At 44.7% G+C, this 16,874-nt stretch overlaps 1 protein-coding gene across 1 annotated transcript; it reads right to left on the bottom strand.

The window, feature by feature from the left end:
* Nucleotides 1-2,577: 2,577 nt before the first annotated feature.
* LOC118254698 (meprin A subunit alpha-like) lies at nucleotides 2,578-15,169 on the bottom strand. Its single transcript, XM_050709452.1, has 13 exons — nucleotides 15,086-15,169; nucleotides 15,006-15,030; nucleotides 14,839-14,892; nucleotides 13,090-13,136; nucleotides 12,935-13,004; nucleotides 11,951-12,068; nucleotides 10,789-10,964; nucleotides 10,361-10,582; nucleotides 9,324-9,470; nucleotides 5,775-5,990; nucleotides 4,985-5,458; nucleotides 4,648-4,821; nucleotides 2,578-2,675 (listed from the first exon to the last, which is right to left on the bottom strand). The coding sequence occupies exons 1-13, from the start codon at nucleotides 15,167-15,169 to the stop codon at nucleotides 2,632-2,634; spliced, it is 1,851 nt and encodes a 616-aa protein (XP_050565409.1). The 3' UTR covers nucleotides 2,578-2,631.
* Between the last annotated feature and the right edge of the window lie 1,705 nt (nucleotides 15,170-16,874).

The following is a 16,874-nucleotide window of genomic DNA, read 5'->3' as shown; positions in this document are numbered from 1 at the left end:
TAGGGTGTTTCAGAGAGGGAAAACTTTTGTCTCACATTTTGCTGTATTCCTGAGGGGACACAGGTCAGGGAGGACTTACGGGCTAACTGAGAAAGGCTCCAGAAAGTTGCAGACCTCACATAGGCGCTGCATTATTATTTCCCCTTTGTATTGGGTTTACATGGCAAGGTTTTGGTAGCAGGGGGGCTGCAGCAGTGGCCTCTGTGGGAAGAATCCAGAAGCTGCCCCACATTAGATAAGGGACAGTTTCAGATGGATCCAAAGGGACCCGCTGCTGGCCAGAGCCGAGCCAGGGAGCGATGTTGTTTGAGCCTCTGTGAGAGCAGATTTAAGAAAGGGAAAAACAAAACTGCTGCACCACAGCAGCTGTGAGAGTGAGGAGTGAGAAGCAGCCCTGCAGCCCCCAGGTCAGTGCAGAAGGAGGACAGGAGGTGCTCCAGGCACGCAGCACAAGTTCCCCTGTGGCCTGTGCAGAGGCCCCTGGTGGAGCAGGCTGTCCCCCTGCAGCCCAGGGGTCCCACATGGAGCAGATCTCCATGCTGCAGCCCATGGAGGAGCCCCCGCTGGAGCAGGTGGATGTGGCCTGGAGGAGGCTGCGGCCCATGGAGAAGCCCCCGCAGGAGCAGGCCCCGGGCCGGAGCTGCAGCCTGTGGAGAGGAGCCCATGCAGGAGCAGGGGGTCTGGGGGGAGCTGCCGCCCGTGGGGGACCCGTGCTGGAGCAGTTTGCTCCTGGGGGATGGACCCCATGGTACGGAGCCGTGTGGGAGCAGTTCTTGAAGAGCTGCTGCCTGTGGGCAGCCCCTGCAGGCTCAGTTCGGGAAGGACGGCATCCCGTGGGAGGGACCCCACGGGGAGCAGGGGCAGAGAGGGACCCTGAAGGAGCGGCGGAGACGAAGCGTCAGGGACTGACTGCAGCCCCCATTCCCTGTTCTCCTGCGCTGCTCAGGGGGAGGAGGTGGAAAAGGGTGGATAGGAAGAAGGTGTTTTTGGTTTGTTTTTTGTTGTTGTTTCTCACTGCTCTAGCTTGTTAGTAATAGGTCATAAATTTCATTAATCTCCCTGTGCTGAGTCTGTTTTGCCTGTGTCGGTAATTGGTGAGTAATCTCCCTGTCCTTATCTCAAACCTTGAGCCCTTTCCATTGTATTTTCTCCCCTTTCCCTTTGAGGAAGGGGAGCAAGAGAGCAGTTGTGGTGGAGCTCAGCTGCCCAGCTTCTGTGGGCAACCTGTTCCAGTGCCTCACCACCCTCACGGTAAAGAATTTCTTTTATATATCTAATCTAAACCTACCGTCTTTCTGTTTAAAGCCATTCCCCCTTGTCCTATCACTGCACCCCCTGACAGAGTCCCTCCCCAGCTTTCCTGCAGCCCCCTTTAGGCACTGGAAGGCCACTGTAAGATATCCCCAAAGCCTTCTCTTCCCCAGGCTGAACAACCCCAACTCCCTCAGCCTGTCTTCACAAGGGAGGTGCTCCAGCCTCTGATCATCCTTGTGGCCTTCCTCTGGACCCGCTCCAATAGGTCCATGTCCTTCTCGTGCTGGGGGCCCCAAAGCTCAGTGCAGGGCTCCAGGTGGGATCTCACGAGAGCAGAGCAGAGAGAATCTGCTCCCTCGCCCTGCTGGCCACGCTGCTTTTGGTTCAGCCCAGGATATGGCTGACCTTTCACCTAAGGTACATGGCTCTTCTTCAATACTTGCTTTTACGAACTCTTATTTGAAAGAACTCTGATACCTAAGCAAAACAGGGCACGTGGCTAGTAAATGAGAAGCATGTCCCAAGATATATCATGTAAATACTTTTCACAGACAAGCAAAGAGAGTCAGAAGAGAGCACAATGGCTGTGATTTGTAGATATGCGGCAAGGCATAAGAAAAGAACAAAAACCTGAAGCAAAATCAAAGTAGGCTGAAGAACAATCAGATTTGAGTCTCCTTAACTTCAACTCCATCCAAGAAACTAAGGAGTATGTCTAAAGATAAGCAATTCTACAGGCATGTTCTTCAGTTTGTAGAGGACGATGGTTATGCAGACATCTGAGGTTATACTAATGCAATATAATCTTGTATGCACAACATATGCATCCCCAAATGCACCCCCAGATCCAACCAAATTCCCATTCTGCTTTCATGAAAACTTCTCAATAATGTTGAATTGGGTCCAGACACAGATGAAGGTAGGGAAGCATGCTGTTCTTTAAGCAGTAAACAAACAAGCTTAATTCTTATGAGTGAGCATTATCAAAAGCTGGACCTGAGGAAGTCATAATGGCCATGGGGAGTGAAAGAAAACCCTGGAACAGGATCTTGGAAAGTAAAGCACTGGTGGTTTTGGCTAGGCAAGGCTGGACAGAGAGACTTCAGACTCAAGAACTGGGACGGAAACATTGCTAACAGTGAAGATAAACAGACAGAATGAAACCTAGGAAGAAAAAAGACTGGATATAATTGAGAAGCAATTTTCTGCTTGGGCCAAATTAATCTGCGGGGAGTGTGTGGGTCTTAAAACTAGCAGGGATGAATAATTCAAAGTCTTAAAATACAGAAGCCACAGAATATATGTGTTTGGTGAAGTAATATATTTTATCTGTCATGAATGACTGCTTGTACTTGTAGTGAAGAGGCTGAGAGCACTTCAAGGACGGACTGGAACTTCAGTTGTAATCAGAGGAGTGAGATCTGCAGAAAAAGACAAAGAAAGGTATGAATTCAGTGCATGGTGTATATAGTACAGTTCTATCAGCTGTGTTGGGCTGACTTCCAGGCTACTTTGAGGGCCAAGTAAAGAAGCAACAATAATTCATCCAAATAGCTCCAGAGGCTACAGCAGCACCAAGCGAGGCAGCTGGGAGAGGAAACTGGAGTGGCAGAGAGCAGCAGGCGTGCGTGGAGCTCTAGTCCATGCCCTTCTCAAGGGGATCCTGAGACTGGTGACCTGGAGGAGACTGGGGTGATAGGGTAAAGGGCTTGGGCCAGAGGTGATGTGAAACAGGGCTGGGAGCTGAGGAGAGGGAGAAAGGCCTGCTGTGAATTGGGAGGCATGGGGTAGACCCTCAATGGTTATACAGAGACTACCTCCAACTTTCATCAGAGGGCAATGTAACACTGCCCCTGAGCTTTTAGGCCCCCTGGTGTCAAAACAAATGTTGAAAAGCAGAGACTGCACGCTTAGACCGGAGCATAATAGTTTTAATGTCTATAAATTATTCTGAACAAGTTTGTAATTGGAGCCTAAACACAGTCTTCTAACAAAGCTTTCAATTTCTTAACTACAATTTCACCTAGCAGCTGCAAATGCTTTCAGGCACACTGGCACCCCTATCACACAGTGGGACTGAACAACCCTCAGTGATTTGCTCCTGGTACAAAACACTGTCAGGGAAAATACAATGAGGCCTCGGCTGCTTTTTTGTTGTTGTTGCTAACAGGGACTTGGAAGAGTTGCTGAATGCCCTACATAACCTGCAGGAAGGCTGGACCATCCTGCATGCTGCTGTATGCTGCTTCTGTAGCCTGCCCTCAGCGTTTTTATTAGGCAACACATGTTCCTGGTTAAAGATTCACGGAAAGCAGCTTTCCCATTCTGCCAAAGCTCTTGCAGTTTCAAAAGTGTTTCCATTCTGTGCTGGAATGAAAACAAGAACTTTGCATAGGGTTTTTTTTTTTTTTTTTGTGAAGAGCCAGGGAGAAATCCTCCTGCCAGAAAAGTTCAAAGCCTGGTTTTCACAGCCTTTGGCCACCTGGAGCGATTCTGGATCATCACAGCACACTCCCAGCTGTCTTCTCCTATCCAAGACAAGTGCTACAACCAGTGTAATAGGGTCAGATCTGGTTTAATGATTGTTTACTTATACACTGTTCCCACTTTCCAGACACTGATATTTTCTGAAGGAAACTCACATCAGAAGAGTGATGTCAGTGATGGATCCCTTTGTATCCAGTGGAGAACAACGGATCAGGAGAGTAGTTAATCACAACTATCTTTGGATGGGTTAACTGCTCTCCAGAAGTACCCGTTACTCTCAAATGACCCACCAGAGAGTCCAGAAAGTTCATTTTAGACACCTAGAGTGAGGCAAGATGAACACAGCTGTCTGAGGTGTGGCTGTGTCACAGAGGATGGGCATGCACCGTCCCTTTGGCCTTCTCAGGGGGGTACCTGCCCACCAGGCTGCTGCCTGCACCAGAGGCTTCCCACCTCCTTTGGCAGAGCAGAGCAGTTACACACATTCGTGGCAAAAAATAGATCCTTGGGAGAAAAGCTTTGGATCAAAAACTCTTTCTGATAATTTTTCATGGTCCAAAAAGAACCACTTCATTTTCAAACCATGATTTTCTTAAGTAGAAAGTGATATGGGAGTGGTTGCAAATAGCAACACCATTAAGAAGGCCGATCTTCAAGACATGGAAGTATAATCTGACCTGAAAATCTGATCTTCCGGGATAAGAGAATCAAAATTATCGAAAGGGGTTTGTACTGGGTTTTCAAAAATCCAGGCATCTCAAATCACTAGGCATTTAAAAGTCATGTTCCTAAAATAGATGGTTCTAGAGGTTTGCCTATCACCCTCATCTTTTATGCTTTCCTTATAAACAGAAGAGTATTTACTTACTCTGTTCCAGTCGGGATTCTAATAATATGATACTGTACCTTCAAAATCAGCAAAAATGAAAAGATCATCATTTTTGAGGAATTTTTTCCAGTGCAACTCCCTGTGTGTCAGGAATGTATTCCAGCCAACACCTGGGCTCATGTAACAGTTGCAGGCAGAAGAGAAACTTCCCGTGATAGATGGTTTGTCCCACTGCAGGGTGTCATTTCTGCCTGTTATGCAAAAATATACAAGTAATTAAAAACCAATCTCCAGTAAAAGCAGTAGTGTCACATGCAGGACAAATCTATCTCAGTCTCTCAGCTTTCAACACTTTCCTCCAGCTTGACAAAACCTCTGCATTTGCATGTTTCTCCCTGAAGCACTCTGACTTACCGTACACTAGCTGCTTTGGGTCTGTAGTAAAGCTAAGGCTGAGGGACATCCTGTGAATTACATCAGGGTCTTGATCCAGAACAGACAAGATGACCTGTCTGTGGCCGGCCGGCCATTCCAGAAGGCCGTCATTCTGACTGCTGCAGAGGTGGAAAGTGATCCCCATGTAGTTCACGTAGGGCGATGAATTTCTCCCATGAGGATACAGCTGCAAAGCAAAAGCATAGCCTTCCGAACTGTAAAACACGGGGCTCGCGATGTAATCGCCTTTTGATGTCCTGTTGAAAAGGGATGTGAAGTTCCTGATGTGCCAGATGTTGGTGGGGCAGTTTGTCTCCGTCAGGCTGGTGTCATCGATGGCAATCCCGCCTGCAGACGTGGCTGGATCTCCTCTGATGCCCTGAAAACCGTAGCGGAATTTGGTTTGGACACTGAAGGGAATGTTGGCCAATTTCCAGTGATGTTCTCCATCGGCTGGAGGGTAAAATAAAAATATGTGAGAAAGGAAAGTCCAGGACATGGCCCTAAATCAAACTGTGTCTTCCTCAAGCTCCCCATGATCTGTTTGGATAGTGAGTGATGCCTGGCACCCACGCTAATGCAGGAATTGTCTTAAGGACTCTGCCTCTGGGCCACATTTTGTTCTCATGGGCACTAAATCTGGAGTTACTCAATTGAAGCAAATAAAGGTTGGATTTACACTGGGCACTTTCATATGATAAGCCATGCCAGTGTTGTCTTGCCTCAATGTTTGCCAGCACTTCAGATATGAAAAAACATTTTCACTTACCTGTAATAGTGTGCAGCTTTTCCATCCTCCTAACACTTCCAGTTCCATCATCTTTCTTAACCCAGATTACTAGTTTATCTTGTGGACTTCCGTTTAACCTGTAGAAAAACTGAAGGCATTTCTCTTTCCTCCTAGGATAAAGGATGCGAGATTCCAGAAGAGCTGCCTGACCAGCATGTCCCGGTTTTGTATCGAAGCGCATGAAATATCCTCTATCTGTTAAGCACAAAAAAGTGTTGTGATGAAACATTTTGATCCATTCAGTAATTAAATGACTGTTAAATAAACTTTAGTGCAGTTTCCAATCGCAAGTTATTTTCAAAGGAAAAAAAAATCAATAGAAAAGAATTTTCCCTACATTGCAAATCAGTATTGAAATGAAAATGCATTGAAATATGACTTGCAAACTAGTTCGGTTGATTAGATAGGGTGCACGTTTGGTTCTGTTCTTTAGAAATGAAGTACTAAGCATACACACGCCACTCCTGTCAACGTGCAAATGTAAGTGAATGCACTCGGCCAGGGATTTTTTGGAAGACAAACTAGGAATGCATTGGAAGGGTCCTGTCAGGACAAGGGCTTCAGTCTGAGGCTTTCCTGGAAACCGTGCCTGGTTAGCCCTCTATTGACAGATCAGACTCCCCCATAAAAGCATCTAAAGCCTTATCTGCTTTCTTCTGTGGGTAAAGAACTGATAATATTTATTTCCTTTCTTTCATATTTGGTCTGCAGTTCTATCTGTGGTACCTTGTCCAACTCATTGATCTGTCTGGTTACAAAGCTTGGCTGCCTCTGGATCAGTCCTGATCTATAAATTCCAATTTTAATCAGCTTCTTGAAGATGCCTGAGCAACGCTGGCCATCAGCTTCACCTAACAGCCTCAACACATCCCCTCCCTACAGGGGATGCATTTTCCAGCTGCATCTCTCTGGGCATTTCCAAGTACACTGGGGCTGCATCTATGGGTTTGCAGTTTTCTGTTCAGGAGCCGAGCGATGCAAGCAGCAGGGACCACATGGAGAAGGCTCTGGAATTGCTGCCTGATGCTGCTGCGAGCTCCAGTGCTGATCCCAGCTGTGTGCCCGCACCTGGATCTGCTCCCACCATCACTGCTGGCCTTCTGCACTCAGTTCCCTTACAAATTCCCAAGCAAGCTCCCCATTTCCAACCAACTACTGACCCGTTTATTCTCGGGAAACTTGTGAGGCAGACTGCTTTGGCTCTAAACCTTCTTTCTTTTTCCCTCCCCCTGCTCGAAGCCGAGCAGTTAGCTATCTGTCAGCAGCCACGAGCGGCAGGAAGCCGCTGTCAGCTCCTCTGCCACATGCACCATCACACAGCCAGAGCCCACACGCTGTCAGCAAACCGCAAGCAGCAGCCCAGCGAGCAACAGCCAGCCAGACTCGTTTCTCCAGAAAGAAGAAATTTCTCTTTCCTTGCCAGCAAGCCAGCCTCCGATTCATTTTGCACGGTGGGTCTTCCAAGTGCTGGTTTTTGCATTCTGCCTTACACTGGCTGCACATCTGCCCTCTTGCCCAGGCTGATACAAACCCACATGTGAGCCGAGAGCAGCCACATCCCCTTGCCCAGCCTGCTACCTGCCTGCTCTCCCTCTCACTGAGCAAATTTCCTATAGCCACAGAATCTACAGGCTGTAGCCAAACACAGCATTTGGCAACAAACATGATCCGTGACCTCCCAGAGCCATCTTTTGCTGTCTCCTCCCTTGGAACAAGTCCCACAGAAATGACTTTCACTTCTTTTCAGTATTTTTTTTCCTCTCTTGCACCATGAGGGACTTTTGTGAGCAACCACAACTTGCATTTTGGGAAGAAGATGTGCCTAACTGACCGCTTGTACCCAGACAGGCTAGGCTCATGCCTGTGACTTTCATAAGAAGCTTTTTTGCTAGAGGATTTGGGGACCCAGCAGTGTGCTCTGGTGGCCAAGAAGGCCAACAGCATCCTGGCTTATATGAGAAGCAGTGTGGCCAGCAGGTCTAGGGAGGTGATTGTCCCGCTGTACTCGGCTCTGGTGAGGCCGCACCTCGAATACTGTGTTCAGTTTTGGGCCCCTCGCTACAAGAAGGACATGGAGGTGCTCGAGAGAGTCCAGAGAAGGGCAAAAAAGCTGGTGAGGGGTCTGGAGAACAAGTCTTACGAGGAGCGGCTGAGGGAGCTGGGGTTGTTCAGCCTGGAGAAGAGGAGGCTCAGGGGAGACCTCATCGCTCTCTACAGGTACCTTAAAGGAGGCTGTAGCGAGGTGGGGGTTGGTCTGTTCTCCCACGTGCCTGGTGACAGGATGAGGGGGAAGGGGCTAAAGTTGTGCCAGGGGAGGTTTAGGTTGGATATTAGGAAGAACTTCTTTACTGAAAGGGTTGTTAGGCATTGGAATGGGCTGCCCAGGGAGGTGGTTGAGTCACCATCCCTGGAGGTCTTTAAAAGACGTTTAGATGTAGCCCTTAGTGATATGGTTTAGTGGAGGTCTTGTTAGCGTTAGGACAGAGGTTGGACTAGATGATCTTGGAGGACTCTGCCAACCTAGACGATTCTGTGATTCTGTGATTCTGTGACTGTCTGTGCGGCACACCCCTGCAGTGTCTAATTTTTCCCCCACTGCCTTTGAAAACAACAGAACCCTGCACAATTCCTGTATCCTGACAGCAAGCAAAACACTGCAGAGCTCAATACACTTGTATTTGTTCAATATATGTTTAAATGGGTGCATCAGAGCCAAAGCCCTGATCGAAAGGACCCCGTACAACACTGTCCTTGGAAGAGGGGTAATCACTGCTGGGTTATTTCTCAGGTAATTCTTCAGCCTCCCTACATGGTGCAGCTTGAACAGGCTTGGAGCGAGCAGCAGCTCCACCTTCCTGATGTGGCTGTGCATCACGCAGCACGCCTCCCTCGAAGAATTCTCCTGGGGGTGTTTTTTCCTGCACCGTGACACACTGCTGAAACTCATCTCCCTGTTTTGATGGTCCCATGGATGGTTTCAATATTGGAATTTGTTTTTAAACAAGATCTGTGTTTTGTGATATTTGCCTGTGCATGGACTTCTGCAAAGATGCCTGAAGTGAACTCCTGTACAAAGGGGAAGTGTTTCTTAGCTTCAGTTAAAAAATAAAAACCAACTCAAAATACTGTAATGTATGCATAAAAGGAGGAGAGTCTCATCTGACTTAATTGGGTGGAGTTTCAACAAAGTCAGCTGTGGGAAATGGGTGGAGCTCCCTGAATTTCAATGGAACTGCTACCAACTTGCGGCAGATAAATCTCAAACTGTCATTTCTTCATGAAGTTATGATATAGAGAAGAGATTTAAGGAAGGGTTAAAGATTTCATATGAAAATGATTAGTCTTTCCATTTGAAAATTCGAGAGTCATGTTTAGCATCATGAATATATTGGTTAACATTAATAGTAGGGTATTTCTAAAGACTTAATTACCTCTGTCCATCTCACATCTTATTTTCACATCTTACATTTTCACATCTTATAAAAGCATGGTGAATTCTAATGACAGTCTAAAAAATACATCTGTTACCTGCACAGTTTCCCACCAAAGTATGGTCTTCTTCTCCTGATTTGCCCAATGTGTGGTCCCAATCAGCATCATCTTGTCCACTTTGCACCATCCCACAGATATTGATGTATTCAAAGGAGCACTGGTCCAAGAAGGTGAGGCTCGAAGCTGCCAAGAACAGAGTAAAATATGTTTTGTTCATTAATATCAAAAAAGCCTTGCCCTGTTAGCCCCATTCCAGTGTGCTTACGTGCTGCACTTAAATTCATGAAATACGTTCTTAATACAACTGAAAACTACACAGACTTTCACATCTACCACTCTGTTACCACACATAAATTATTTTTTCCCCTAAAAGAAGCATATTATCTCTTTTTCCCACTCTAAGCTGGATATTTCCGTGCATGAACCACCTTGGCCTCTGCATGCCAGTTCTCCCTTTCAGATATTCATCATTTTCTCTAAGCCTGTTGGGACTAGGTTCTGTGGCCCATTTCTCACTTCAGGGTGTAAATCAGAAGTAGTTCTGCTGAAGCTAGTGGAAATGTTCAGGTATATGTTAACAGTAAGTCAGTACCATACAAAATCTGGAATGTTTACTTTCATGCTTTGCCAGTGAAGCTGGAAAAGTGATTATCCCAATTCATGCTCCTGACCCCAGTTGTCTTATCGAACATCACATAGGCAGAAAAAGGAAACTGAAGTACTCTGACTTCAGAAGCCCTAGTTTTGGACTCTCATTGCTTGAAGATTTTATCATCAACAACATGAGATCGTCATCCATGACGGAAACAGTTACTATTACAGGTAATCTTATGGAAAAGCCTGGGTGAACAAAAGCTATTAAAAGACTCTTGATTCACTCCAATGGTGTTCTGTAATGACATGGGAATCCAGCCACCATGGAGCTCACTGCTGCATAAGAGCTATAGTTTCTTTTAGCACTGTAAAAGGATCCCAAGAGTGAAGTGTTCTTGCTCCTCTCATGTGACTCCATCCACGTTATCATGAAGCTTGAGAAAGGGTTTTCAAGTATATGCGTGAGAAGATGAACTTACTGCAGTTGTACATGCGATTCAGCTTCAGTAAGTCAATCCTACTCAAGTCCAACCTCTGCCCAATAATCTCATTAAATTCAGGAATTTTTGTTGTAATGGAAGGGACATTGCTGTTGATGTTGAAAGAATATGGTCCATAGTGCAGGACTGACTCATAATCATACGGGGTATTGAGATCATCAAGGAAACTATCATCGTGTTTGTCAAAGGCATATGCAAAACCTAGACAAAAACATATGCACATGATTAGGCAAGACCAGAAATAAAACTTACCACATAACACCATTTCAAAATGTTTTACCCATGGCTAAATAATGGTCCAGTTGTCAACAACTAGGCAGTCATTCTCAACCAGAGACATTTTAGCATGGTGAAAAAGGGGCATGCTTCTACAGATAATTCTCGAGCGTGTCAGACCTGCTTTGTACCTTCAATAATTTCATCCCACCATATCTGCACATAGTCGTCACGATCCGTCCGGGATTGCTCGTGGTAGAATCCCAAGGCATGCAGGACCTCGTGTTCCACTGTAGCTTTATAGTCACACCCCTCTCCTATAGACACCGTCTGGCCCCTCTGAAGATCCCCCACATAAGACCAGCACCTGTAAGGCAAAGACTGAGATATTGCACCCATTTTCATAATACCTTCTATGATTTGTATTTATGTTGAATAGAGCTGTTAATCTGCATGGGATTTCTAAACAGTAGCTGTTGTCCCCAGCTTCCTGATGGTCCTACTCAGCGAGCAGGGAGGTCCCCCACCTAATTTCAGACACTCACAGCGCTGGCAGCTGCTGCTGAGTTAGCTTCCCTGGCACCTTTACAGTCCCTGGACGGTTACAGGCATTTGGGATATAAGTCATCAGACCTATTTTAGACTTCTATTTTAGGCAAGAGGGTTTATGGCTTGGAAGAGTCGCCTCCTCCCCGCCAAGTGCCAAGGCAGCCCGCGGTGAGCTGCAGAGTGTGGGAGGTGCTGGGTTCAACGTTTGGTCAGGTACCCCCCCAGTTCAGCCCCTAAAAGCAAGGAGCACGTCCCGTGCTGATGCTAAGACACTGGTGACATCCCCTGCCCCTAACAAACACCAGGAGGAAGTTGATTGTTTTCCCTGAAAGAATGCCAAGAAAGGGGTTCAATTCAGTAGCCAGGATATGAATGGAAATAAATTATTATAAAATGTTATATTAATATATATATTATATTTATATTACATATAATTAATATATACTTTATATATTACTTATAACATAGTATTATATGATGTATATTATATAATAATCATAATATATACTATATATACAATAATATTATAGTATATTACTACATATTATAATATACATATTTATATAATATATATATATATATATAATAAAATATTATATTAAGAGAACATCAAATGCAGATAGCACCTTTGCGTGGTTAGTCTGTCTGCATTGGCTCCAGCATAACACAAATAAGCTCTGGGCCTGAAATATGGCTCAGGTATTTATGCCCTGTGTAACAGCCAGAATGAAAGGAAAGTCTCATTATTGGAAGAAAATCAGATCCAACAAGGTGGTACAAGCCAGGCTGTTAATACAAAATTACCCATCCAGCTTCTCAAATTTCAGGTAAGTCTGCTCCCCTTCGTAGGGCTTGAAATCAATGCAGGATTTCAGCCTGAACATGTCAAATGCCTGCAGGACAACACCTTTAGCATTCAGATCTGAAAGATACAACAGAGGATAGCAGTAGCGGTTGTACTTATTTTATAAAAGAATAAGTAGCTGTAATTCTAAATATGAACAAGCATGCATTAGAAATCTAAACATGTATAAAAATATCTACTTGGATCAGAGATTTTGTCAGATCCTATAGGGAAAGATAATAATTTTATTATCTTTATTAGATAAACTGATCAAGCTTGAAAACAAACAAACAAAAAACAAACAAACAAACAAAAAACAAGCAGGCTTTTGGACATCTGAGACATTGCTTGGGTTTTTCTAGGTACTTTTAGTGCACATCATTGTATTATCTGAGCTGTCGAGTATTGTAAACTTTGAACTTGGGACTGGTAAACACAGGAGAGATCCATAGGATTTTAATACTGTTTTACTATTTGTTTTATACCTGAATTGCTCAAACTTTTAAATAATACCTAAAATTAGATGAAAACAAGAAGGGAGAATGCTCTGAGTGTTTTCATTTATAAAATATCTGCATTTCCCTGGACTGTGACTGGAGCTGAGACTGCTACAAAGAGATAAGCCATGAAGGGTGCAGTAGATCAACACACATGTTCTTGAGATTAGGATTTCCTGACTCCGTTATCTGGAGACCCCAGCCAGATACACTGACATTAGTTAAATGAGCTGCTCAGTTAGCATCAGGCTCATTACTGGGACTGTCACATTGACAACAAGATGTGCTGGAGCAGAGTTGCATCACTCAGTCTGGCCAAGAGTAACATAGCATTAACAGGGCATAACTCAATAGCAAATGAAACAAAAGCAGCCCAGAGAGCTGTACAAAACCAGAGTACATATAATGGAAGCCATACAGCACTACTACAATAAAAAGACTTATTACCCAGGCTGTCAGCCAGGATGTAGGGGATGGGAAATTTCCATCTGTAGGAGTTGTTTCTTAGAGCGTTCCTCTCCAGCTGTGGATGATATTAACATACTGGTGTTAACATTTTAGCCCAGCTCACACTCTTAGTAGTGTTAGTTTAGACGAGCAACACTTACCGGTAAGATAATATCACCCTCAAAAAGCTGCCTTCCTGTTTCTGAAAGGAGATAAACAACCATTTAGGTCAGAGCAACACATCAAGAACTGCAGTACGGTGGGTTTTTTTCAAAGACCACACAATTTATCATGAGGCTGCCTCAACAACCAACCCATCTCTCCGTAAACAGCAACCGCCCAGCAACAGGCAACAAATAGCCATCAACACCCTACAGCATGCCAGTCCGCCACCTGCAACAAAGGAGGATTTGGGGTTGAACGAAGATTTCCATAACCATTTTATAATACCTGCCCCGAGGAGACTTTGCTCTTTTTCCTAGACTTGTATCCTGAACCCACCATGGGCTTCAGAGCATTGTGGATATTTAGGTAAAATGGGATTTGTCCAGAAGTTAGGCATCTGATAGCCCTATGGCTAACCTAGACTAATCATCTGGGATGCTCATAAGATCAAAGGAGAAAGACAAGGATTCTGGAGAGGGAAGGGGTTCATCCCTATTTTTCAAACCCCTGAGCCTGAACTAAGCTCAGATTCAAGCAATTCAATCTAAATGCCTACCCTATGTATGTGCTGTATGTCTCAGATACACCTGCAGCCACCCAGTTGCCTAACCATAGGTGTCTGGTGCCATTTAAGACACACCAGGGTATCCAAGATATCCACATAAGCTGGTAGATACGGAGTCTGGGGGACTTCTTCCCCTTCTACAGGTGCCACAGGAGATGGATTTGAGCTGGCAACAGACACCTGTGATTTAAGCAGCTGATCCACATCTACCATGCTTTAAAAGCACAGCACTTGAGACTCTTATTTCATACTTTCATTTTTTTAAGGTGCCAAATTCCCTGTCCAAATCTGAGTCCAAGCCCCAGCCACTGTATGGTCCCACTAATGTAAAATTATTTAATGCCCTTGTATAGGCACAATCCCAGCACAGACAGTTCATCTATAACCTATTTCTATAACCTTTTGTTATAGAAATATCTTATTCTCCTCACATATATACAAAGAGAAGAAAAATAATAATCTAGCACCATGTGCTCTGTTCTGTCAGCAAAATCAGAGGAAACCTATGCCAGAGCATAAAGCAGATAAGAGTCCATGCCAGGAAATGAAAACTCTCTCAAGGAAACACTGCTGAAGCCCTGTGGCAGGGCTGAAGGTACTTAAGATTCGTATCTTGGCCACTGGTGATGTGAAACCCAGCAGCTCACTTAAGATGAATGCACATCAACAAAACAGAAGTCGAATTAGAGCCACTGCCAAGGTTTCTCTGGTGGTGGTATGGCAGAAGAGTGCAGGGGTTGATGCAGGTTTGGTCCAGCACAGAGGTTACTGAGCCTTGCCCAAGAGCCGTTGAGTATGTTTCCAAATTTAAGAGTAAGGTATTGGGCTTCCTACAAAATTAGCCTTATGGAAATTTCCTGGCCTTTCCATCTTCCCTTTCCAATAGGAAACTTATGGACCTTTCTGTCCTCTGCCCCATGCCCTGCTCCTGCCTTGCCGTCTTCTCCAGCTGTTACCAGACTCCACAAGGGAGGTCTCCTTCTTTCCCCCTAGAAACAGCTAGGGGTCATCCCACACATTTTTAATCATCCTGCAGTACTTACATCTTGGGGACTTTGCTCACATAGGAGGGATCTTTCAGACCCCTGACGTCTGCCAGACTTGCAGTCGCCCAAAGGCTAGCTCAGATCTCTGTAATAACTCAGCATTCTGCTTACTTACTGTCCTGACTTACCTGAGTTTATTTCTGGGATGTCCTTTCTAAGCTGCCTTCCATCAACAGCATACACTGTCAAAAAAAAAAAATAATCCCTAAATTAGTCACTAAATGACATGAATTGGTGCAATTCCCCACTTGATGACTGATAATCTTCCACTAACATAAAAACATTGCGTCCTTACCTCTGTCATCAACAGAGTTTTGGATCTGAAACACAGAAAGCACAGTTTCAAAATCACAGACAAATGCAGTGAAATCTCACCCTGATCACGAGCCAGAAAACGGAGGAGAAGACGGGAATACCATAAAGGCAAAGGAGCAGGTAGCCAGTGCTGTGAAACAACATATCCTCCAGGGATCCATTTCGGAAGACTATCTTGTGCTACCTGCTGATGTAGATATAGTGTCCTGTGGGGGATTAACCTTCAGAAGAACTGATAAGCCATCAAAAAATGATAAGCATAAGCCATCAGAAAAGTTGAACTTTGAAAGGAAGAGCAGATTTTAATCTTATATATAGCCATAAGCAAAAACTGATAAGCAATCTGCCTACCCATAATAATTAGTCTTGGCACATTAACCCTTGTGGCATTCAGGAGATATCAAACTTTTTAGTATTTCTGACTTCTTCAGAGACAATCTCACTTTTTTTTTTTTTTTTCTGCTTTACAAACCGTCCCGGCCCCATCCTTACACGAGGCCAACAAAGCTGCTGAGAACGGAAGCAACACCCTCTTCAAGACAAAGAGGCTTAAGGTTTGCAGTTTGAACGAATAATTCATCTTAACAAAAAGGTTTAGTTGGTGGTGGTTTTTTTTTTCTATTCCTGGAAACATCTTGATGCAAACACATAAACCCTTAGCTTTTATATATGTGATTTTTGGGGTAAAACATCATCTTTAATTTAAAAAATTGTGTTATTTTTGTAATCAACAGAACATCAGCCATAAGGTTCAAACAAAGCATGCTAGTTTGGGTTTCTTCAGGAGACCTCAAAGGGTTTGTCCCTCAGGACAGGGGTGCAATGAGGGGTCCTGGCATGGTCCCATTGACGTGCCTATGAAGCCATGTGCTCCGAGTGTTTTGCGTGGGAATCCCCCCCCAGGGCTTTCCCTGTGGACACAAGTCTCACAGGCCAGGGTGAAGCAGGACAGGATATGGATTTACTTGTGCAAAAACATTTCAACAGGTTAATACTGTAGCTAGATCTTAGTGAAAAAAATGCAAATAGGAACATGTGATAGTGACACTCCGTGAGCTGTGTTTGCATTTATATCCCCCAGAAGACAGGTGCTTCACTCTGAAAAGAGAAGATGCTGGTGGTTTATTCCTTGTAGCTATTTGTTGAGATTAACTTTTTTCTACTTACATCACAGCATCAGCCACGATCTGGTTGGTTACTGTGGTCTCAATGGGGAAGACTCTTTACACACCCAAAGTCTATAGGAAGTCTGTGCTCTACAGAGCTTTCCACAACTTGCTTGTTAGAAAACAAAGTAAAGCAAAACAAAGCAAAACAAAACAAAACAGGTTTTCAGGACCTAAAGTCATTTGGAATCTTGAGAGAAGTTCAGGGTGGAGGGAGCACAGCATGGTCCCATCCCCTAAATTCCTCACATTGCTAGCAGAGACTGTATTTGGCATATGGGTTCTGAACCCTGGCACAAGGACTCATGCTTATGTTTGCTCCTTTCCTTCGTATGCTTCAGTTTAAGCCTTTAAAAGAAATTACTGCTTATCCTGAACTGCCTTCCCCCTACCACGTGTCTGTTCACTTATGATTAAAGCGTTACCACTGGGAAAATGAAGATGGATTTCGGTGCCCTCGGAGAGTAAAACTGCAGAACTGCACCTACATTGTTTTTGTCACCAAACACAGCTCCTCTGGGCTGAAATTCAAATATTGAAGACTGGCACTGATGCCAGGTAAGGGAATACCTGCCACATTTACATTCCTGCACCTGCGCTGCTCTGAATGGGAGCAGCACCAAGGTCTGCCCCCGCCGCCAGCTCTATAAAACTTCTGTTCCCATACGTGACGCTCAGGGAAC

Source organism: Cygnus atratus, chromosome 3, assembly GCF_013377495.2.
Source record: "Cygnus atratus isolate AKBS03 ecotype Queensland, Australia chromosome 3, CAtr_DNAZoo_HiC_assembly, whole genome shotgun sequence".
NCBI classification, from domain to species: Eukaryota; Metazoa; Chordata; class Aves; order Anseriformes; family Anatidae; genus Cygnus; species Cygnus atratus.
Note: the sequence above shows the minus strand (reverse complement) of the source record. Positions and strands in the feature narration are given on the sequence as shown.